The sequence below is a fragment of the Pimephales promelas genome, chromosome 1, assembly GCF_988280905.1.
Source record: "Pimephales promelas chromosome 1, fPimPro1.hap1.1, whole genome shotgun sequence".
NCBI classification, from domain to species: Eukaryota; Metazoa; Chordata; class Actinopteri; order Cypriniformes; family Leuciscidae; genus Pimephales; species Pimephales promelas.
The window spans coordinates 30,191,526-30,215,253 of record NC_142769.1 but is presented as its reverse complement, the minus strand read 5'-3'; the positions used below and the strand labels follow the sequence as shown (position 1 = coordinate 30,215,253).

General features: G+C 38.7%; 1 protein-coding gene across 1 annotated transcript in view; it reads left to right on the top strand.

Moving 5' to 3' along the window:
- The window catches only part of creb3l1 (cAMP responsive element binding protein 3 like 1), a 34,785-nt gene extending 16,194 nt beyond the window's left edge, over positions 1-18,591 (top strand). Inside the window, exons 3-12 of the mRNA XM_039688459.2 lie at positions 2,940-3,115; positions 6,369-6,453; positions 7,489-7,688; positions 8,547-8,696; positions 8,833-8,891; positions 9,419-9,487; positions 13,627-13,726; positions 15,014-15,164; positions 15,866-16,109; positions 17,148-18,591. Coding sequence (XP_039544393.1) covers positions 2,940-3,115; positions 6,369-6,453; positions 7,489-7,688; positions 8,547-8,696; positions 8,833-8,891; positions 9,419-9,487; positions 13,627-13,726; positions 15,014-15,164; positions 15,866-16,109; positions 17,148-17,184 — 1,271 coding nt within the window. The 3' untranslated portion in view covers positions 17,185-18,591. The remainder of the gene's footprint in view (positions 1-2,939; positions 3,116-6,368; positions 6,454-7,488; positions 7,689-8,546; positions 8,697-8,832; positions 8,892-9,418; positions 9,488-13,626; positions 13,727-15,013; positions 15,165-15,865; positions 16,110-17,147) is intronic.
- The last annotated feature ends 5,137 nt before the right edge of the window (positions 18,592-23,728 follow it).

Here is a 23,728-nt window from a genome sequence, read left to right as displayed (position 1 = left end):
GATCATTTGTGAACAGGACCTTTTCAAAAATACAGGTAAATTGGTTCCGGTTATTATTTACCATTAAGAGAAGTTGTAACATTACTGGTAAATTACCGGTAATGTGTAATTTCCCCGGTAAATTATTTCCTCGGTAAACATTACTGGCAAATTACCGGTAATGTGCTCTGTGTAAACGTACCGGTAAATTACCGGTAATTTGCCCTTTTGTAAACTATTATTGGTACTATTATTTATCACGTACGTCAGACTCATAACGTGCTGACGTATGAAGTCTGCTTTGGGCCAATCATAAAGTTCTTATGGATATGACGTGATTACTCAGCGCTGTTTGCAAGCTTTTTAATAGTTTTTCTATTTAAATATGTGCTAGATGACCTTCTTTAACTGTTTGACCGCGCTCAAGGTCTTTTCCATTCATCAGCACTGCGGCTCTTAGAAGAAAAGGTTCTATATAGAACCTTATCATCACTACATATTTGGAACCCCTAAAAGGTTCTATACAGATCCCTTTTTAAGAGAACCCTTTAGGGAACCCTTTAGGTTCTATATGGAACCTTTTGGGTTCATTCATTATCATTTGTTTTGTCCTTTCCGGATTAAATATTTCATATTATTGAAAAACATCAAGACCCTAAAATGTATTTATGAATGCATGTGAATGATCACAAAATTCAAGATATGGGGGTTAGAAAATGTATATATTTATATAATTTTATGTAGTTAATCAATATAACATGAAGAGTGCCATTTCAGTTTTTCTCCTACAAAAATTAGCATGATTAAATGTGATATTAAGTTACTACAACAGTTTAAAAAAAATAATTTAATTACAACTACAAAATGTTGCAGAATAATGTCATATATGAATGAATAATGGCCTGTAATGAACCTTTGTGTCAAAAAGGGTTCTTTCTTGTCATTATAGAACCTTTTTTGGAGTTGAGTAAAGAACTCTATGCTTCATATATGGGACCCCAATGAACCCTTTTTTCTAAGACTGTGCAGTTGGATACAATTATGCGCATCTCATGTTTTTTTTTTTAGCAAAAACGCATTCTGTTGGATCATCTCCTTATGCCTTTCACTTAGACGTAAAAGAAAATTGTCAAATTGAACAAATTTGAAAAAATCTGTAAAGCACTTCTCCTCATGTGGACGGATGAAGACAATGGCACAGCGTAGGCCTGTTATTTTCGCTGTATTATTATTATTTGTGTAAATACTTTGTGCCTTTTCCCCCATGCTGGTGAGCCTTTTAAACAAACAAGACACTTTTTCACAAGCCAGTTTTTTAACTTTTAACTTTTATTCATTTTCACACAAAATCTGTTGCCCCATCAGTGTTCAATACATTTTTTTTCTGCAATCATACACTATGAGAGCACGTAAAAGCATGTTTTTTTTAGGGTGTGCCTTTAGCCCTGTTGTAACATCACCCTATATGCTGAACTAACCGAGCTGCTGTCTCTGCGATCTAGACCTGATAGTCTGACTTTGCTGACTTTGACTGACATGATTTCAGTCAAATGAAAGGGTTTACATGACATTTTAAAAAGAAGAATTACTGCTTTACTCTGTCTGCAAGAAAATGTGCACGCTAAACTTACCTGAAGGTCCGTATCATTGCTACTAACTTTAGTTTTTAGATCTGAATATTTAAAATGCTTATATTGTGTTTTTGATGTTGAACCTTATGGTGAAGTAAGTTAACTAGTTCAAACAGCATAAGGATGATACCAGATAAGGAAGAGAGGTTCCCTGTAGATGCAAGAGACGGAGATGATTTTTGAGAAAGTGTACATTTGGTCTAATCATGTTAATCCCTGATTCACAATAGAGACTCTGTGAGTGTGTTTGCTTTAGTGCACTTTAGTGCTGGTGAAGACTCTTATGGTCTAATCTGCCATATACTGAACTGATGGTTTGGGCACTTTTTACAGAGGTTCCCCACAGACAGAGAGCTATGAAGTATAAAATTCAGCTCTCTCCACCAAACAGCAGAACTCCTAAAGAGCTTTACCCTCCTGTCGTAATCAGACTCCTGCTGATGTCCTTCCCTTACAGAGGACTAACATGAAAAACCTGCCATCCTTCTTTTACAAGGCCGCATAATGTTTTATCGATTCTGCAGTGGAGCCTGCACACGAATGCTACCGAGGGCGATGTGATAACGAGGGCTCCCTCTATTTGCAGTGCTTTCCTCCCCTTTGAAGCATCCAGACATGTAGAGCTGTTAGACACCCTACATGCCCCCAATCTCTCACCTGCCCAATCCCCCACAATAGGCTTTTGTGTTAACAGTATAAAGAGAAGGCAGTTTGCTTTAACCTTCCGGTCATTAATTGAGTCTGTCCTCCTCACCTGCATCATATCAGATCTGGAGTGTGAAATTCGTCACTTTCCTGAAAATATAACTCTTTGATTACAATGTGCCGCATAACGTTACAATCCTGCATGATATTTTAATAATCATTTGCCTGTAAGGCTGTAAAGCACACAGATTCATTACATTGCTAAATAATGTCTTATACACTGTGATACATTAAAGCTACACTGTGTAACTCTTTTAGTTTATTCTTAGCTAAAAACACGTAGTTCTTTCAAAAATATATGTGCTCATTAATGTATATTTACTTCGTTCAAGTAATAAAGTATTCTCGTGAGTGTATAATATGCCATTGAAAATACATACGGGTAAGGGGTTCTAATGTCGGTCGCCATGTTGCCCCTCCATCTTGAAAGTACATTAGCCAAAGAGGGACACACCCGTTAATTCAAGCTTCGCCTTTCGCGTTTACGTTTGAGTTAACACTCATGGACGACAACCTCCCAGATCATTTTTATAATTTCATCAAAAATGTAATGAAACCTTTAGTTTCTAACAGACATCATTCATGTGTTTTCTGTTTGTTTGAGTATGTTATTTCTCCCCTCAGACTCAGAAGGGATGTGGTCGTTCAGTCAGGATCTCACAGCCATTCTAGTGAAGCAGGAGCCCAGCCTGATGTCAGAGAACTGCCCAGATACAGCGCCCCCTCTGGCCAACTCCAGCACCTGCTCACAGCCCCTCACTCTTGCCCCTCCACCACAAAGGAAACACACTGGGGAAAAGGTAAGAGAGAAGGTTTTCACAGGCACGTCATACTATGGCTGTACCCAGCATTGAAGTCCCCAAAGGTCCTGACCTCTGTGTTTTTTTCTGAGGTGTATAATAATAGTCTAATAACTGTACTTTGGTGCTGCAAAGATATTGTACACCGTCAAAATAACCAACTCTCTCTAATGAGCTGATCAGTTTATGGCCAATCAAATCAAAGAAGGCAGGCATCCCAGCAAACACAGAACGTTCCCCTAATGTTCCCGAATGGTCCCATGAGGTTATTTTTTTGGGGAACCAAACAAGAACGTTTTTAGGTTATTTTTAGGTTCCATTTTTACAACATAAGGAGAATGTTCCAGGAATGTTCCCTTAACCTTAAGGGAAAGTTCAAGGAACGTTCTGGGAACCAAAAACACTAACGTTCCCAGAACTTAAATTTGTTTGCTGGGATTACCGTTACTTTTTACCGAAGTATGAGCGTGATTTCCAACACAACGCTTCAGTTTTAATGGTCAAAGAGTAATATGTTAATATAAGAAAGTACCTAAAGAGTTAATGTTTGTCAGCTGTGTTACAGCTGTGTTAAAAGACAGACAGTAATATACGGGGATGCAAACAACTCAACCTGAGCTGTTTTCAGCCTATTATGCATAAGAATAAATGTGTATACTGTGAATGATTTGGTTGAACTTGGTTACATTTTCTTGTTAGACTTTCAGTAAATTAATTCATTGTTCTCAGACCTACACTAGAACATGGTAAAATGTGTGGCTTTGACAAGTGTGTTTATAGGTTATGCTTAGGACTGTCAATAAAAACATATTTACAAATTGATAAAAAAAAAACTTTCTATTTATCTTTATAAACTTTTTTTTTTCTTTTTGACAAGACACCCATAAGTGTCTGTATATTGATCCAATATTGATGTCCAGGCCTGCTGCTCAAAATTGAAAGCGATAATTCACCTGAAAAAGACAATTCTTTTATTATTCTGTTATCATTTACCTGTTAACATTACCCAAATGCTTACATTTTTCATGGTCATGGGTTCTGATGCCATTGTTATCCATTTTTTGCCCTACAGACATCTTAAAATGCACATGTGTAAATCAGGGGAGTGAAAATCCAAGCAAACTCAGTTTTTGTACCTAACTTTTTCAAAAACCCTGTGTACGGCTATGCATTATACCACTATTCTTAAAAAATGACATACAGTAGGTCGAAATCTTGTGTTTTTAGTTATTTTATTGTTACTTTTGATTGGATATCGAACTGAGCTGATGTTTGTGAACCTTGCACACACTGTGCACCAGAGGGACCATTGTGTTAGTATTACAATGAAAACCACACGCACACACATATGCATCATGTGCTCTTTTACTCAGCTGGCAGTTTGCTCCACTTCTCTGCCCAGTGAACTTGTTCACAGTACGAGTGCGTGTGTGAGGAGTTGAACTCACTGAAGCATGGGAATCTGCTCCAGCAGCATCAGTGTTGAGTTGAGAGTAGATTAGTTCATTGTGGCTGCTGAGGCCTCTTGGATCTGGCAGCGGACTCTCTATGAGCACCAGAGCCACGGAACTGCTCTCTTCTCCCTGACTTGACACTAACTCAGGCCAGACTTTCCGCCCGCTCCCATAAACTCTGCCCTCTCCGGGGCGCTGGTTTGCAGCAGTTGTGTGCTGTGTGAAGATACCTGTCAACAAAATAAGCAAACACACAGGATGAAGGCTTGAACAGTCTGTGCTCGCCATTAGCAACAAAGTGCTGTCAAGAATAACTTGGCTAGATTGAATAATATTCTGGATGGATGGGATTATATAAGCACATGTCCTTTATTTAAGAAGGGCAGCACATGGCGTAAAGCTGTTCTGACTTCCCATTGAGTTCAGCTGGACTGTCAGTGCAGCTGTACTGGAGAGCGTCCTCATGGAGACAGTGAGACCATTCGCCACAGGAAGAGCAGCTCTCACCAGATAAACAAAAACCATATATAACATGGCATTAAGAAACAGCGCACCATAATAACTATAATTCATGAACTGCATATATTACATAATCCTCAGGCACTGCATTGGAACCTTTTTGAGGCCACCTTGGAATGCTGAAGTAATCCAAGTTCTTGCTCCAACTAAAACAGAATATGACCTGATTTTGCTGTAGTTTCATTTTAATAAAGCTTGACTTGAAGAGGAGGACATTTTATTAGCTATTTGAAATATGTTTACATAAGCACTTATGAGTGAGTCATTGAATCATTCACTCCACTGACTCATTTAAGAACACTGATACTATAAGGAACAAAACCCCACTGCTGTGTTGCATGGTGAGGAAACACTTATTTTTGATCTGACTTTGTCTGTATCTATTTTTGTTGGCAGCAGATTGGTAAATGACGATATTGTGTCTAAAATGTGAGTTTCTCAAAGGCGGCTTGTTTATTGAACTGCTCTGGCAATATCACATTTGCACTGTTTTTCTGAATATTAATTGCATGTCATCAGCACTCGTGCTCGTGGGATTCTGTGTTTGTAATGTGCAGTCTCTGAATATACATTCATAATATTAAAAAAACCCAGATAGGACAGTAAAGTGTCATGGCTTCCGGCTTTGCAAGTTGTAATATGGACTGACAACCAGTTCAAGTTGTTGGGAATAAGAGAAGCGAAAGGGTACTGCAGCCCCTCTGATCTGAGACTCATGTCACCTCACTTTGTGCATGATGGTTGGTGGTTGGCCAGACTGTGTGTGGTTTGCAGGCGGGTTGCCTTTGCTCTGTGAGTGTAAACAGTTTGAGTCTGCCTTCAGCTGTGTTTACTGTCTCAGACATCCAGCATGGAGCACATTTAGTCCTGTACCTTAACAGTTCAGTACCATTAAATATCATCAAATACTACAGACCCCTGCAGCCTGATATAATCAAAGACTCTCAGATAAAGCTGAATGATGTCTTTGTACCACATATTGCTGTAGACAGGATAGACAGAATGTTTATTTCAGAAATACATAAGTGTGTAAGCATCTGTTGTGTGGTTTGATGTTGAAGTCAGTGTGATTTCTGGATGAAACAGGATACTTGAATTTATCAGCAGCAAAATAAAGTCATTTTAGAGGAGTTTTAAGGTTTTACATTTTAAAGATTTGATATTTTAAGGTTGCTAAAATTTGTATCAAAAACAAAAGAATGGTTTGAGACTAGGTATGTGCATTAAAAAAATGTTATTCCATGTTTACATTAATGATTGTTTTCTGTTTGTGCTGTTAGGGTTTCAAAGGGCCGAGCTCAAACTCAATTCCTGCCATCAAAGCAGAACCCAGAGAGGTGAACCAGTTCCTCAGTGTGCCTTCAGGTGGGTGTGGAATCTCTTTTCAGTCCTGCTCTCAAAAAAGCTAAAATAAAAGGATAAAAAGAATGCACAGTAGACCTTTACTTTAGGTACAAAACAACAAGTGAATGTACTCAACATATAACACTTAGTTGTCACATATAGTATGGCCAGTGCAGTTCTTCTAACCAAATTAGCCCTCTTTTATTCTGCTCCCTCACTCTAAGGTCAGTTCAGGGTTATAAATACTCTAGTGGTGTGTTTCTTTTCCAGAGGAAATGAGGCTTAGTGTGAGTGTTTCTTTATTTAACTTTTGCATGTGTTAAACAATCTCTCAGATCTCAAACTGATTCAGCCCTTTCAGAATGGAAACGGGGTCTGATGTAACCTCTGATGGTTGCATTTTAAACCCTGGTATTGTTTGAATACTGTGGTAAAATGTAATTATTTATGTACAGTTGTTTTGTTTTTAGGTTGGTGCATGTCTGTAGTTTTAGTGTGTGTGATTTACTGTGCACACAAGTATTTGCTCATGGTATAGTTTCATATATTGTCATGCACCGTACACTAGCACTCAAAGGTTCGCGGTCGATACGTTTTTAGTAAGATCCTCCTATCTCTTCGGTATACCGTACGCCATTTTAGATGAAAATCTACTAATGGCAAGCAACCTATAACACCTGCAGGCGCTGTGTGTGCGCTGTCTATCTGGTAGTATGGTGTTCTTTTATTCTGCTCCTCCAAAAACAACAGTATTAAAGCAGTGCTGTGTATGCTGGGACGTCGCCAAACAAAAACTCATGATGGTTCCAACATCCACCACACTTAGAACCATTGTGTATGCATGTGCTGTGTGCGAAATGCTGAAAGAATTCATCTTTATTGGCTTTTCTTGATGACAGGTGAATGGACTGAATTTCAGTTTCACACTTTGGCCTGTCGTTGCTCAAACATTCATTGTCCATTTTAACTCCAACATTTTTGACGGACTGGCATTTGTGTTTAGCATGAGTCACAGGTCTTTCAGGTGGTTCACGATTATCTCTGTGTCCCAAACAGATGAACATCTGCGTTTGCCACCCACTCCTCCCAGCAGCCATGGCAGCGATAGTGATGGATCCCAAAGCCCACATTCACTGCCACCATTAAGCCCTGGCCACCTACAAAGCCCACATTCACTGCCTCCCTCCAGCCCTGCCCGGCTACAGGCCCGAACCTCCACAGCCATCTCCTCGTCCCCTCTCCTCACCGCCCCGCATGTGAGTCACACGCAACACAGCATGTGACACAGGACATTCCTTATATACAATTCAAATTTTTATACGCGTATATTTTAAGCACATATATACCAAGTGAAAAGGTAACACTTTACAATATGGGTACACTAATATGCATTAATTCATGCTTAACTAATGCACAGATAATCATGAGTTAATGTATAACTCATGAAGAACTAAACCATTAATTAATGATTACTCCATCAGCAACTAATAAAGAGTCTATATGATTAATAGATTAAGTAATACATGAATTGCTATTAATTCAATGTGTCATTGTGCATTAATTCCTTAATAACATATTTTATTAACTAATAGTGTACATTAATGTGTTAATTACCACAATTAGGCAAGGCTATGCACTTCAACTTCCAGTTGTCTGCTTTAATTAATCATTATCTAATGATTTGCAAGGGTATCATTATGCTATGACTTTACTTGTTGGGGCACATCATTATTAACTAGTCATTTAGTAATTGTAGTAATTTTCACATTAATTTGCACTAACAATTAAGTAATTAATCATGCATTAATGCTTATTAGTGTACCTGTCATATTATCTGGAAGTTGAAATACAAGGCTTTGGCTCATTCTGGTAATTAACATATGAATTAACAATATTAGTTATTATGGAATTAATCCACAATTACATATTTAATTAATAACAATTCATGTATGAACTAATACATTAACCTTACAGAACCTTACAGTTCCTAATGTGGTAATCATTAATGAATAGCTTAGATAATCATTAGTTACACATTAATTCAGTATTATCTGTGCATTAGTTAAGCATCAATTAATGAACCAGTGAAAACGATGACTTGTGTTGTAATGCAGAAGCTGCAAGGAACATCAGGCCCTTTGATGCTGACAGAGGAAGAGAAGAGGACTTTAATCGCTGAGGGATATCCTGTCCCCAACAAACTACCGCTCACCAAAACTGAGGAGAAAGCCCTCAAACGGGTGCGCAGGAAAATAAAAAATAAGGTATTACTTATGATCACATACTATTAATATTGAATCAATTTAGTCAGATCCTCCTATTACATGAAATTTGTGTGCATATATATATATATATATATATATATATATATGCTAAAGGTGCATTTTTTTTTTGCCTTAGATCTCTGCACAGGAAAGTCGCAGGAAGAAGAAGGAATACGTTGAGTGTTTGGAGAAAAAGTAATTCCAATTCATTATCTCTCCCTGTTATTGCTTTGTTCTCTACGTCTTCCATCCCCTCTCCCTTTCTGACTGCTCTTTTTTTCTTTCCCTTTCGCATTGTTTGTCTAACACTAGCATCCACTCTCTCTTTGCCTTCATCCTTCTTTCTCTTTGTTGACCTCCTCTCCTTTAATTCTCTCTTCTCTCTCACTCCAGAACACCCTCTACCTGCAAAATACTCTATTTCTTGCTAGCTGTTTTATGGCTTTTGTTGTGTGAATGTGGCCAATGGCTACTGTCCATGCACTCATTAGGGTGTGTGTACGTTTGCATGAGTCATTTTCCCTTTTCTGCTGCTGTTAGGCTCTCAGGGTTTGGATAATGTGCTGGAGAGATTGGACTCACAGTGGACACATATACCGTTTTTTTTTTTTTTTCCACGTGCTCCCGTCAGTCATGCTGACAGGATTATGTATGGTCAAACATATGGAAACAATTCATTTATGTGTCAATCTGTCTTTGTTAACACCTTTTCTCCTCTTCAGAGTGGAGAACTACACTTCAGAGAACAATGAACTTTGGAAAAAAGTTGAGACGCTCGAGAATGCCAACAGGTGAGATACCATATGTGTGCTTGTGTTTAATCACAGTGAATAATTTATAGGTGAATTGTAATCAATTTAATTGTAACCGTATTTGCGGTAAGTGTACGCAGCAGTTTCTTTGCAGTCAGCAGGTGTTGTTAAGTCAGTCCAGATGCACGCAGGTCTTAACCTCCCCTTCCGATCGTATAGAGCAGCACCTTTTCATTCTCTCCTGGGTGGCCTAGTTAGAACATAGGCGCTATCGACAGGGTGCACCATGGGGGATTCGGTGTTATCAAAGTCAGCTTTTTTGAGGATTAACTATAAAACCTTATTGAAGACAACAGCTCTTAAAGGGGTAGTTCAGCCATCAGACATCATTTACTCACCCTTATGTTGTTCCAAACCTGTATGACTTTCTTTCTTCTTTGGAACACACACATACATACATACATACATATACATATACATATACATATACATATACATATACATATACATATACATATACATATATATACACACATATATATATATATATATATATATATATATATATATATATGGGGCCTAAACATTAGCAAAAAATTATGTTTAGTTTCTTATGTAGAACAAAAATTAAGATATTTTGAAGAATGAGATTTTGTCCATATAATGAAAGTCAAAATGATCAATATATACACTCACTTAAAGGATTATTAGGAACACCATACAAATACTGTGTTTGACCCCCTTTCGCCTTCAGAGCTGCCTTAATTCTACGTGGCATTGATTCAACAAGGTGCTGAAAGCATTCTTTAGAAATGTTGACCTATATTGATAGATATAGCATCTTGCAGTTGATGGAGATTTGTGGGAAGCCCATCCAGTGCATGAAGCTCCCGTTCCACCACATCCCAAAGATGCTCTATTGGGTTGAGATCTGGTGACTGTGGGGGTCATTTTAGTACAGTGAACTCATTAGCCGCTTTACGACCAAGTAGTTACAGGAACTTAGTTATAGGAACTGTCCACTTCTAAACAGTTCTAAGAACTACTCTCCCCCAAACTCGGTTTTGCTGCTTGCGTTCGCACTGGCCAAGTGGCTATAGGAACTGGTAAGAGGGGTAAGGGTGACGCAAGCACGGCGACGGTCTTTATAGTGTCATCACTAGACGTAGCGCGGCCACATACAACAACAACAAACCAGCATGGAGGAGGCTTTTGCAATGTTCTTGTTCTGCCTTAATAATGGAGTACGAATGGTGGCGTTTGCTAAAACACACAGCGTATGGCAGACTGCGCGCTACAAGTTCCGTGTTGACAGTGGGCGTGACTTATAAGTGACTTATAAGTTGAACCAATCAACGTAGACCTAGGGAAAGGGAACTAAAAAAGTCCTTGCTCTTGACTAGGAACTGAAAGAGTTATAGGAGCTACGGTCTGAGGAACTAAAAAATCCCCAATTTAGTCAAGTCGGAACACGAGAAAAAAAGGGTTATAGGAACGTTAGGTTCTAGGAACTGCAAAAATCCCTCCGGTCGGAAAGCGGCCATTGTCATGTTCAAGAAACCATTTTGAAATGATTCGAAATTTGTGACATGGTGCATTATCCTGCTGGAAGTAGCCATCAGAGGATTGGTACATGATGGCCATAAAGGGATGGGCATGGTCAGAAACAATGCTCAGGTAGGCCGTGGCATTTAAATAACGCCCAATTGGCACTAAGGGTCCTAAAGTGTGCAAATAAAACATCCCCCACACCATTACACCACCACCAGCAGCCTGCACAGTGGTAACAAGGCATGATGGATCCATGTTCTCATTCTGTTTACGCCAAATTCTGACTCTACTATCTGAATGTCTCAACAGAAATCGAGACTCATCAGACCACAACCATGCCACGCTCAAAATTGCTTAAATCACCTTTTTTTCCCATTCTGACATTCAGTTTGGAGTTCAGGAGATTGTCTTGACCAGGACCACACCCCAAATGCATTGAAGCAACTGCCATGTGATTGGTTGATTAGATAATCGCATTAATGAACAGGTTGAAATTAAACAGGTGTCCCTAATAATCCTTTAGGTGAGTGTATATATATATAATTTAGCATTTTAGGTTTGCTTATGTTTAGAATTGTAATTTTTGTGTGAACTATCCGTTTAATAAAAATGTGCAAGAAAGTATCATGGTTTGAGTATAAATACAAAATATTTTTATTTCAATTCAACTTTCTTTTCATCAAATAATTCTATTCTCAACAGTATAATAATAAATGTTTCTTTTGCGCCGAATCAGCATATTAGATGAAGATTAAAGAATAATGATAAAAAACTATATATATATATATATATATATATATATATATATACTGTATACACACACACATATATATATATAGACTTTTATCAAAAACATTTTTAAAAATCTTACCGACCCCAATCTTGTGTATAGTAAGGTTTATAGTAATTCTTTTTAGCGACGATTGGCTCAGGCCCCTTATTAACAACACACTTAAAGTAGCACTCAGCACGGTGCCTGCATGCCCCTCATTACAGGATAAAGAGACTGTGTGTATTGGCTCTCTGCCGATTCTTATTAGGATAAAGCCTTCTGAGTTGTCCAAAAGAATTCAAAGAGACAGCAGGGGGGAGTTTTTGTTTGTGTGTTAGTGGGTGGGTTGTATATTAATCTGAAGAAAACCACTGTTTATATGATCAACTTGAGATGATTATTGCTTGGTTAGTAGGGCAGTCTGAGCCCCTCTCACAACTGAAAACATACTGTGTGTTAAGCTAGACTAGACTAGCACTCATGACAGATTCTGTGTGTTTCTGCGAAAACTAATGTTAGTTGTTTTGTTTTTGGGTGATGTAGGTGATGTAGCACGTTAACTCCATGTCCATGTACTGTTTTTGGATGAAAGAGGCTGCTAAATGATGAAACACTAAAATAGCCTTTTATTATTGTTTTTAAACATGTTGCAATGGCTCTCTCTGGTGTTGGAGGAGCTCTCTATCATGTGATTTTGCTTCTTAGTTACTCCACTAGAGGGAGCTCAATGTCCTTTCGGATCATATATTTATGTATATTTTATAGAGTAAAGCTTTATTTACACAATAAAAACAAGATAAATTAAAATAAGATACCAAACATAAGAAATTAAATTAAAAAGAAATACAAAACAAGAATAGAAGATCATAGAAGTTTTTGATTATACTATACTGCCTTCTATAGAATATTGAATTATGTGGGATACAATATGCAATAAACGATTCAAACAGCAGTAAACTACATTGTTTTATATGTAGAATTTGGCAGACACTTTTACCCAAGGCAACTTAGATTGCATTGAAAGTATAGATTTTATCAGACACTGTACATTCCTTGGTAATCAAACCCATGATCTTGGCGTTTTTAGTGCTAGTGCTACATATCATGTCACATTACCTCACTACATTGCTTGTTTATCTCAGGTTAGTCATCATTTGAAATAGTTAATATACATTTTTATGTAATTTTGTATACATTTGTTATCATATAACCAGTCAAAAATGAGATTATTAAAAAGTGATTCTGATTTGAATTCTGGTTCAAACATAACACTGAAAATAGAAGGCCGAACACACATCGTCTCATGTAGTGTGCTCTAGTTGTGTCCCAAACGTTTCTGGAAATTTACTAGGTCATCCAGGTATTCTGTGCAGATGGAAAATTTACCTATGGTGTGCATACTGCAAAAATAGTATTTGTTCTATGCCATTATATCATAGAGATTATGTAGCTATAAGTATAGTAACTGTGCAAATTTTGGGTCACATCAGAGAGTGTGTAAGAGAGCAAAAGAGGAAGAGTATGTTTTATTGGCCTCTGAGTCTGAAGAAGGAAGTAATTGAAGGGGAAATCAATTAACAGCCGCTGCACGCACGCATACAGAAGCGATGATGAGGAGTTGGAGTGCGTTTGTGTGGGAGAGACTATGTGAGTGGTGAGGAGTTCAGTTTATGTAACACTGTGGCAAGTAAGAGCTGTATTATCCTCACACGCTCTCTGAGCTTAAGAATAAGAAGATCCTGCTGTTACAAAACAGCACAGAGAAGAACACACATAGCCTGCAGACAAATATGCTGCCTACATCCTGAGCTGAAGACTTTACTAATCATTTTGATGTTGTTTCTGTCATCCGTAGGTCTCTACTTCAACAGCTACAAAGACTGCAGGCTCTAGTGAGCGGGAAAGTGCCTCGATCCTGCAAGATTGCCTCCACGCAGACCGGAACCTGCCTCATGGTATATAAGCGCACGTATACTGTACAAACGTATTCCAACACAATCGTTTTCACACACACCTTTTCTTTGTGTTTCTCTCTAACAAACCAGAGTCTTAATTAAATGGCCTGGTTTCACAGACAAGGCTTATATTAAGCCAGAAGTAGGCATTAGTTATATATTCCATGCAGTTGTCCCAAAAGTTCCCAAAGATTTCTAATTTCAGGGATATTCCGATTTTAAATAATGGCTCGTCCCTGGTCATTGTCGCCTGTCACATCCACGTAATCCCTGGTTTCCGCTCGTACTGCCAAAGTAACCGTGGCGACAGACGTGGACAACTGTGTTACGTCTAGCGGCACACTCACACGGTTGTTGTTTCGCTCAAACATTTTGGACTATGGCAAGCAGGTTTTGAGGAACAAAAACGAGGATCAATATCAGCGTGGCGTTTTCGAGATACCGAGATCTCCACGTCCGATGAGACCCCGCTCTTGCATGTACTTTATCAGACAGGCGAGCAAACGTACATAAAACTAACCAATCTTATATAGCTCAACATGATGAAATGTGATCAGTATGTTATTCTAATGTTGATCTGCTAGTCTCATACAGCCAACAAACTAACACATAGAATAACATTATAACTTTCAACACACTCAAATGCAGTTTAGTGTGATAGTGTAGACCAAGGTAAACAGTGCTGCGTTAACTCACAAGTTTCATTTGTCTAATAAACTGACCTGTGTGTAATCCAGCACTTGCGGGTAGTTCGGTAGAATGAAATGCCCTCATTCCTTTATATCCACGGGACTCTGATATCTCCTCTGATCTCTCTCATTAGCAATCCTTGCCATGCTTTATACCACATCATGTCAAAAACATCAATGTATTCACTCATCCATAAACATTATTAGATCCATCAGCACAAAGGCAAGTTCCATTATTCGGCTTATCATCAACCTACGCCTTTGTTATTGTGCGAAAAAATGACATATTGCAGCTTTAAGTAGCTTTTATAAATGTGCCTGCCTTAGAAAAAAAAAACATAACTGGTGTGCATCTTGAGACAAAACAATGCCACTGACGCATTTTAAGATATGCCCGTGAAAGGTGCTTTCAGTTAAACTGCTCAAACCTGGGACTAGGCTTAAGCGTTGTCTGTGAACCCGGGGGCTTGTCTGTTTAGTTTAGTCCTTTGATCCTATGCATGTAAAGGCAGGTCAGCGCTGCTCTGACAGCTGTAGTGCAAGTAGATTATAGTGGGGCGGTGTGCTCACCGTGTGTGTGGTTCCTCCTCCTGGCCAGGTGGTGGCGCTGTGTTTTGTGTTGGTGCTGGGCTCATTGGCTCCCTGCCTGCCCGAGCTCTCCCTCTACTCTTCCTCCTTATCCTCATCATCCTCACACACGGTGAAGTCCGCACCGCTGCCCTCAGGTGACCTCTACACCACCAGCCAGGGTATGTTTGATCCCTGCCCCTAATGTAAAGTCCAAATCATCAACTTTCGTTGTGTACTTTGCATGATATTATTACATTTCTCTGCATATGTGCAAAGAAGCGTTTATTTGTAGGTCATCCAGCTTTCCGACACATTTAATTATCCAGGCAGATAATAGCTGTGTATTTGACAGCACCTATTTCGTTCCCCCCACACGAGACTGAAAGAGTGTGAGTCAGTCTCTCTCTTATAAAGGTTATTAGTGCAGCTCCTGGGCCGACTGTGCCCATTCTCACCCTCAAATTACTGTCAGACATCCCAGTGAGTTTTAGATTGAAATCATTACTTCCCTTTGAGCAGATTTTACAATCCTCTTTGTACTTTACAACACACGCCGAGCCTCATCTCTTTCGGCTCTATCAAAGCTGTGCTTGAAAGGGGCTTCAGATGCCTCATCCATTTTCACAAGGGCCCTACAGACTCTGCCCGTGGATGATGGTGACGGGTTGCTGTAGTAACCAAAAATCATAGAAGCCTTAATGTGTATTGGTTTGCCTAGAAGAGTAGCACTCTCCAAATTTTGCTCTTTCTTCCCTTAAACACTGCCTTTGAGTCCAAGACACACTTCTCTTCTCTCAACATATCTCATGAGAATCAAAGTAAGCAAATCATGCAAAAAATGTGACATAAGTAACTTTGTTCTCTCTGTGTGTGTGTGTAGTCCGCTCCCGTAGCCTGCTCTTCTATGACGAGGGTGGCCCAGTGGAGGACGGCCACAGGGGCTTGCTGAGTGTGGAGAGGATGGAGGGGGTGCCGCGACACGTACAGGACCTGAAGGACAGCCACGAGCAGGATCATTCTGCTCTCGTGAGCAGGTACTTGAACCAGGCCCAACCGGAGCCTGCAAGCTACAGCAACACATCCGCGGCCCCACTCCATCCCCCCGAACCACACTACCACTCGAGGTGAGACACATACTGACCGTGCTTTTGATATAGTCAGGTTATACAATTATTTAACATAGTTATTTTTGTGTTATGGCCGTTAACTGATGAATATAAAAATAAATAAATACTACACTGTTTAGGCTACATAAATTAAAAATGAAACACTAAAGTCTAAAATCAATGCTACAAGATAATTTAGGCATCACATTGTAATGTAATGTATGAAAATGGATATTCATTTTGAGATTTGCTAAAGATTACATTTAACAGTGTTATTAAATTATTAGTGTTTTTAAATATAAACTTAGTGAGCGTTAAATGGCTATTGTTTAAAAGTTTGGGTCAGTAAATTTGTATTATTTGAAAGAAATGAATACATTTGTTTAGCAAAGGACATATTATATTGATCAAAATTGACAGTAAACACTAAATATGGTTACAAATAATTTCTATTTATTTAACGTTCTATTCAACAAAGGATCCTAAACAAAAAAAAGTGTATTACAGTTTCCATAAAAATATGAAGCAGCGCAACATTGATAATAATAGGAAATGTTTCTTGAGCAGGAAATCAGCACATTAGAATGATTTCTGAAGGATCATGTGACTGAAGACTGGAGTAATGACTCTGGAGACTTATTTGTGCCATCACATTATATATATATTATGCCGTTTATTATATGAAGAGTTCAGATGCAAAAGCCTCTAAGTGCCATTTGAAATTTTCTTCTAGAATGATGATTTTTATCAAGCTTGTATATTTAAGTTCAGTGATTTCACTTAAATTGCAATGATAATTACCTATTAATTGTTATTTAAGTGAAATTACTGAACTTAAATATACAAGTTTGATAAAAATCATCATTAAAGAAGAAAATTTCAAATGGCATTTAGAGGCTTTTGCATCTGAACTCTTCATATATTCAAATGGAAAACACAATATTACTGCTTTTGCTGTATTTTTGCTAAAATAAACGCAGTTTTGGTGAGCATAAAAAATCTTACCGTCTCCAAACATCAATATGAATAATTAGTAATTGTTTCTTTCTTTCTCAGAAAGCGGGATGCTGAGGGAGGAGCTGAATATTTCTAACTTCTCTGAGTGGAGCTGCCTTTGTCACCCAGGCCTCCACTGAAGTCTGATGATCCTGCACTACTCGGCCCTCGACCCTTGCCGTTACAGATCCTGAGTCTCCCGACGCCCCTAAAAAACCCAACAATCCTCATGACCACCATCCAACCCACCTGACATGCATTCCAATGACATTCAGCGCCAGAACTGTGAGAAGAGAAAGGTGTTCATCCATACACTGAAAGTCCCCTTTACCAGCAAGCACTGAGTTTAAGGACTAAGAGAGAGAAGAGAGGATGTGGGCGGTTGTACATGCTGCTCTGTTTTAGATGGATGTGAACCTGCAGCTCTAAATTCACGAAACACTTTACACAAAGGGTGTGGGAGGGAAAGTTTGTGAGTGTTTGTTTTGATTTTCCTAAAATGCCATGAGACTGTCCATTTACTACATATCCTTACTTACACCCCAAAGAACTTCTTTGTTTCTTTTTATAACTCTTTTTTTAATCTCTAAATGTTTTCCAGCAGGTGTAATCACAGGTGCCTGACATACTTTGCGGTTTCGCAAAGCTTGCTTTGACAGGATTTTCTTCCTCTGCCATCTTGGCTTGCTTTTTTCTGCCTAAGTTTAAGCTGGATTGCACTTGTTTTGCACTAGGAAAACTAATTGATTTAAGTGCCTTCACATTCTTTTTCATGTAGTCATATTTAAGATCCTCCTAACGGCATAATTTTCTCTTAAACCTCTTTTACTTTGCTTACTTTTATTGATGCGTTTTATTCTATTTTTGTTTTCTACTTTTAAAAGGCAGAGGCTTTTGTACTGAATTTAAAATTTTATCCATAATATATTCTAGTATTGGCAGCATCCAAAAAAAGAGCATATTTATTTTATGCACAAAAAAATTATGAAAGTTATTGTGTTTTTTAAAATGAAAGATGATGTAAAGTTTACATGATCTTGTTGTCATAACTGTTAAACAGTTTTTTCTGTTATCTTTATTTCTGTGTAAAGAAAGTTTTGTATATATAGAGAAAAATGGACAGGGCCGATCAAATCCTGTGCATGTTTAACCATGTTCAATCTCTGAAGAATTCTGCACAATCCACATGAATCCATTAAAAACATTGGCCGTAATGGAAACAGTTATTGGAAAGAGAAGTGAACCTCTTTGAAAACTAATATTATTTAAAAGAGTTTTTTTTTTTCTGATAATGGAATACTTCTTTTTAATGTTAGTCTGGACTGTCTGTATTCTGTATGTGAGTGAACTGTTTGACCACTGTAAAATTCACAACAAATATCTGGGAGTTGATAGTGCAGTTGTGTAAATATGCTTTACAAAAGTCTTTTTTGTTTGTTATAGATGTCAGTGCTTAGAATCATTTTTTTTAATCATAAAATCTTTTCTTTTTGTTTTTAAATAATTTTCTTGTCCTCTGTTGCTTCAGCCACAATATTAATTGAATTGTACAGCTAGAGATAACCACTGATAAACATGATATTTAATTCTTCAAGTTGCCTCAGATTAAATTATAGTAATGAAAGTGGCTGTCACAAAAGAATCTGTCACAGTCAATTAATTATTCTGTGCTATATGTGCCATAACGCAATGAAAAACTGGGTTGGCTGCTTATGACATGGAAGAATAGTAGATAACATCTCACCAGCGTAAAAAAGCTTTTTTCAAGCAGTTTTCATTATCTCTGTTTCAGTCTTCTCACCCTTCGATAGATTCCTCTTGTGAAAGAATAATATTGAACTGGAAAAACATTAAATGTCGATTTGAATGTTTCAATAAATGTAAACTTTATGACTTTATTGCACATACTGTTCACAGACAATTAGTCTCATACCTAGAACTCCAGAATATCATCACATTCTCGAATTGAATCTAATGCCCAGTATGACGATGGAGATTATGCTTTTAAATGTAATTGTTGCTGGTATCCTCTGTATCTTTGCCCCTTTTGCCCTTTGTACATATGACTGATGATAAATGTTGGTTGTAAATATGGAGGACGTATTTTTATATTTCCAATGCATTTTGGTAATCGCCATACGGTTTGGGTTGATTAGTATCTGTGTATGGATCTGGCTCTGTATGTATCTATGCTCTGAACCTCTTGCTTTTTCTGTCGTATCTAAAGTAGAGTTAGAATGAAGCAAAATACAAAATTTGCAGATGCAACCCATTGTCTCCTGTTTTATTTTCTGTATTATACCCTCTTGAGCAATGAGCAGTTTCCTCATTGGGAATGGATACATTGATACAAGCTGTCAGAAGGCCAGAATCTCAGGCTTCCCTGGATGCATTGAGCACTCTTCTGTGATTTGGAATCAAATTCAGCGTGCGAAGGCAGGAGCCTCCGAAATTCACATATCGGAGGTTAGCAGTATATATAGACAGTCTCGCAAATAGCTATTCAAAAATGGTTGGGCTTACCCAGCTGCTTTTCGGATGCAGGTCTCTTCGGTCGGAATATTCTGGAGCTTGCAATCAAATCCATCAACCTAGGGTACAAGCAAAAGAATGCACATCTTGTATTTTAGCTAAAGGACCCAGCAGACCCACTTATAAGGAGTGTGAAATTCTCCATCCGCACAGGCCACAAATGGAATGCGCAAGAGCATGCTATCTCCAGTCTGCAACATTGAGAGGTTATGGGGTTAATTCAAACCAGTTGGACTGGCTTAGGCTGGGGAGTACCTCAGCAGCTCTGGTCTAAAGCCACCAAGTGGTAGCAGAAGACCATGGGGATAAATGAAGTTACCAGGTTGGAGCAGGAAAGGCAATATCCCAGGGCAGTCAAGGAGCCTGGACGCGATGGGACGTAACTGTGAATAGGTGCATCAACTGGGTAGACAACTGGAGGACACCACAATCCAGGCTCAGCTTCCTGTTAAAGGAAACCTAAGACACCCTCCCATGCCCCCAGAACCCTGTGGTTTGGACGTAGGCTGGCCCCTCTGTGGTAACAGAAAAGTAAGCCTCCAGCATGTTTTATCAGGGTGCAAAGTGGCGCTGGCCCAGGGATGCTTCAGGTGTTGCCATGACCAATTCCTGGCCAAGCTGGCAGAGGTCCTGGAGAGCTATAGGGTAGCAGCAAATCACACAGCAGCAAAGCCCTTCACGTCAGGGTTTGTCAAGTGTGGTAGCATGCTGCAACTTCCTGCTCAGAAAAAGGAGCACCATGCTCACACAAGCAAAGAGTGGCAGATGTTGATAGACCTCAGTAAGCAGTTGGTTTTTCCAAGAAAGATTACGACAACTGACATTATCATGTGGTCAATAGTGGAGAAAAGGGTCCTCCCTCATTGAACTTACTATCACCTGGGAAGAGTTGGCAGTGGAGTGCCAAGAGGCGGGCTGGAGAGCCAGGGTCTACCCAGTGGAGATTGGGTGCCAGGGCTTTGTGTGCAGAACAGCAGTCCAACTGCTCCATGGAGCAGGAGTGGCAGGGTCAAACTTTCGGAAAGCTATCAAGGAGTTGGTAGAGGAGGCTGAGAAAGCGAGCTACTGGCTGGCGAGAATTGTCGGTTTCTTGTGGTATCAGAATTAATTAATAATTAATTCGACACGCAATAATTTCACAGCACATCACTGCATAACTGATATACTGCGAAGATTAGATAGAAATGCCAATAACTAAAATTATTAACAGAATAACACCTCGCCTAATTCAGTCATCAGTGAAAATTAAAAACATGAGCTTGAAAACAACATGAACTTGTTTACATGAGCATTGTTTTACAAATTAATAACAGAGCACGGTAGCTATAGGCCTACATCCATGGACCATGGACAGTAAAAGATCTACATCGCAGGTGGCTCAGTCAGACATCGCACAGTGTATGCCCGCCATTAAGCGTTCGCTGTACTTTCATATTATAGCCACCAGGTGTCAGCACTCTGTCCCGAGTCCCGACTCCCTCACCATACAAATAACACAATAGCCTACTGTACTGTATGTGTCATGTTTTTTATGACTTACCCTATTATTACGCTATTAAATGAAACAATCATGCTGTTTGATAATTTTATTTTATTTTTCAATATAGTTTGATATATAGGCCTAGTTTTGATTTATCTGAAAAGCAATCTCACAAAATTTCTGGAATGGACTTAAACACAAACAATATCAATGAATTTCACACACAATATCACATAGGCTACTAGCATGCTGTTCCTCAGCTAAACAGTTTGAGTGGATGACGTGATAAACAAGACTGAACACATTTCAGTTCAAACTGGTAAATCAAGTTGAAGAAAAAGAGGTCTGCGACTTGTAAAATGTAGAGGTCTAAAAGACACATAACAGTATTTTTCCACAATATTTAACAATAGCTACACATGAAACTGTGTTGAAGTTGTACAAGTAAACTTTAAGTAAAATTAAAGTCATTAAACACTGTCAGAAGAATTAGAGCACAGGATTGAGTGCTGCAATTTCTAATATTTCTATATTTTGAATAATTCCTGCAGATTAGTTATGTGGAGAGAATTTGCTCTGTGGTTTCTGGACATTTTGCTCTGTGGTTTCATATTGATTCCACTTGATGATTTCAGGCCTCTTCTGGTAATTTTGACCCCTCCATACTCTCCTGCAGCACTATTCATTCTGACATAATATCATTAACAAAACTATGTCAAAAGCACAAGTCAATCAGTGTATATGCACAGTTAAATTGGGCTTCATCTTCAATCATCCAAAGAGATTTGCTGACAGATTAAGTCTTTTCTATGATCCTGCATGTTGCTGGTCCCTAGCATGAAATGGGACTGCTGGTGATTGACCCGCTACACCAGCTCAGTTTTGCTTGAGAACAGCATGACTATGCTAGTCAACTACATACAATACCAGCTCCAACCAGCACAGACCAGCCTGGACCAATGAGAAATTCATGCTGGTTTATTCTAGATTTTTCAGCAGGGACTGCAGCCAGTTTGTGCTATAAAGATACTTATTTTAAGAACACTTAAACAGTTCCTATAGAGTTTGTGCTTCATACCCACAGAGAAATAAAACCTAGGGAGAGAGAGAGAGCAAGAGAGGATAAAGAAATGGGGAGAGGAGGAGGAGGAGGAGGAGGAAAAGAACATAGGCTGTCTTCCTCCCACAGAAATATCCATATAGTTCTCAGTATGCAGCCTGTGTCTGAGTTCATGCTTTTGTGTGCTTGTTATTGATGTTATTACTTTAGTTTTATTTCTTGAAAGCTGTAATAATTTTAAACTCAGAATCTGACAATAAATACTCAGTTGAGCTGAAATTCATATATGAATTTTCTGTGAATGGGACTGTGTCCGCAACATGTGAATTATGTGAACTTCAAGTAACTGCAGGTGTAAACTCATTTTTAAGAAGACAGCATCAGTGACCATAACCCACAGGACTGCACTGTAAAGCATCAAGGCCAGCCGACGATGGATCATTACATGTATTTTTGTTCACACAAGTAATTAGTGAGATTGATTCTCTAAGGTGCAACTGGGATCTTGTGTCGTATAATGAGCTTACATCTTCTGTTTTGTTTCAGAAGTGTTCCTATTAAATGAATGGATAAAAACAAAATCTTACTGCAATGAGTCCCCCGTTTTATGTCAGGAAAATAAAAAAATTATTCCATTACATTTTGGAGGGAGTGAGTTGAGGAGGTTGCAATGGCTGTCAGTTCATCTGCTTTGAACCTGACATGAGCCACAGCTGGCAGCCAGTGAAGTGAGCCAAAAAGAGTTGTGCTTAAACATACATACCCAGACGTGTTAATGCATTTTGTAAATGTGTTAGTGCCAATGCAGCAGCCAGGGGCAATTTGATTCGATAGATGAGAATATGTTTGTGAATGTGTATTTGAAATGTCATTTAGGGTGACCACATTCTGATTACTGTGTCTGCTTTGACGGGTTCAGATTAATGCGATTTATTTCCACACAAGCTGTTATGTCATGGGTGGAATTAGCTTCCTGGCATTGCAGCCAGTGATCTGTGAAGTGTGGTGCCTGATGATGGCAGTAAATATGACCTAACATTACTCAGTAACATTAGGACAACTCACATTTGGATATAAATGCCAGTGAACTACTTCAGATTTTGCTTTAATGTACTGAAACTGAGTTTTATTTCAAATGACATTTGCATGCATGTAGGCCTATAGCCCATTCAAATAGAAAACAATGCTCTATTTACAAAGGCACACTTCCTTCTTCACACAAACAGCCTCAAACATTGACAACTGACCCTTTATCAGGCCTCCCCAATGTCAACTTTGTTTCTCACTGAATATTGTTGCATAATGATCAATGGAATTTGATAGTAAAGGAAATTTAATCTCTCCTGAGATTTTTTTTTAAATTGTTGTTATTCTGTGCCAGTCTTAGCTTGTTGTTTAGGATTAGTGTGTGTATGTGTGTGTCACGGCTAGAGAGAAAGTTCTTTGTTATGATTGGTTGATCCTGCAGCAGTGGTTAGGTTGGGCAGGGCTTATAGGCATTCTCTCATATGATTGGCTGATCCTGAATAGGTAGTGTGTATGGGCGGGGCTTCGTGACATAATCAGCTG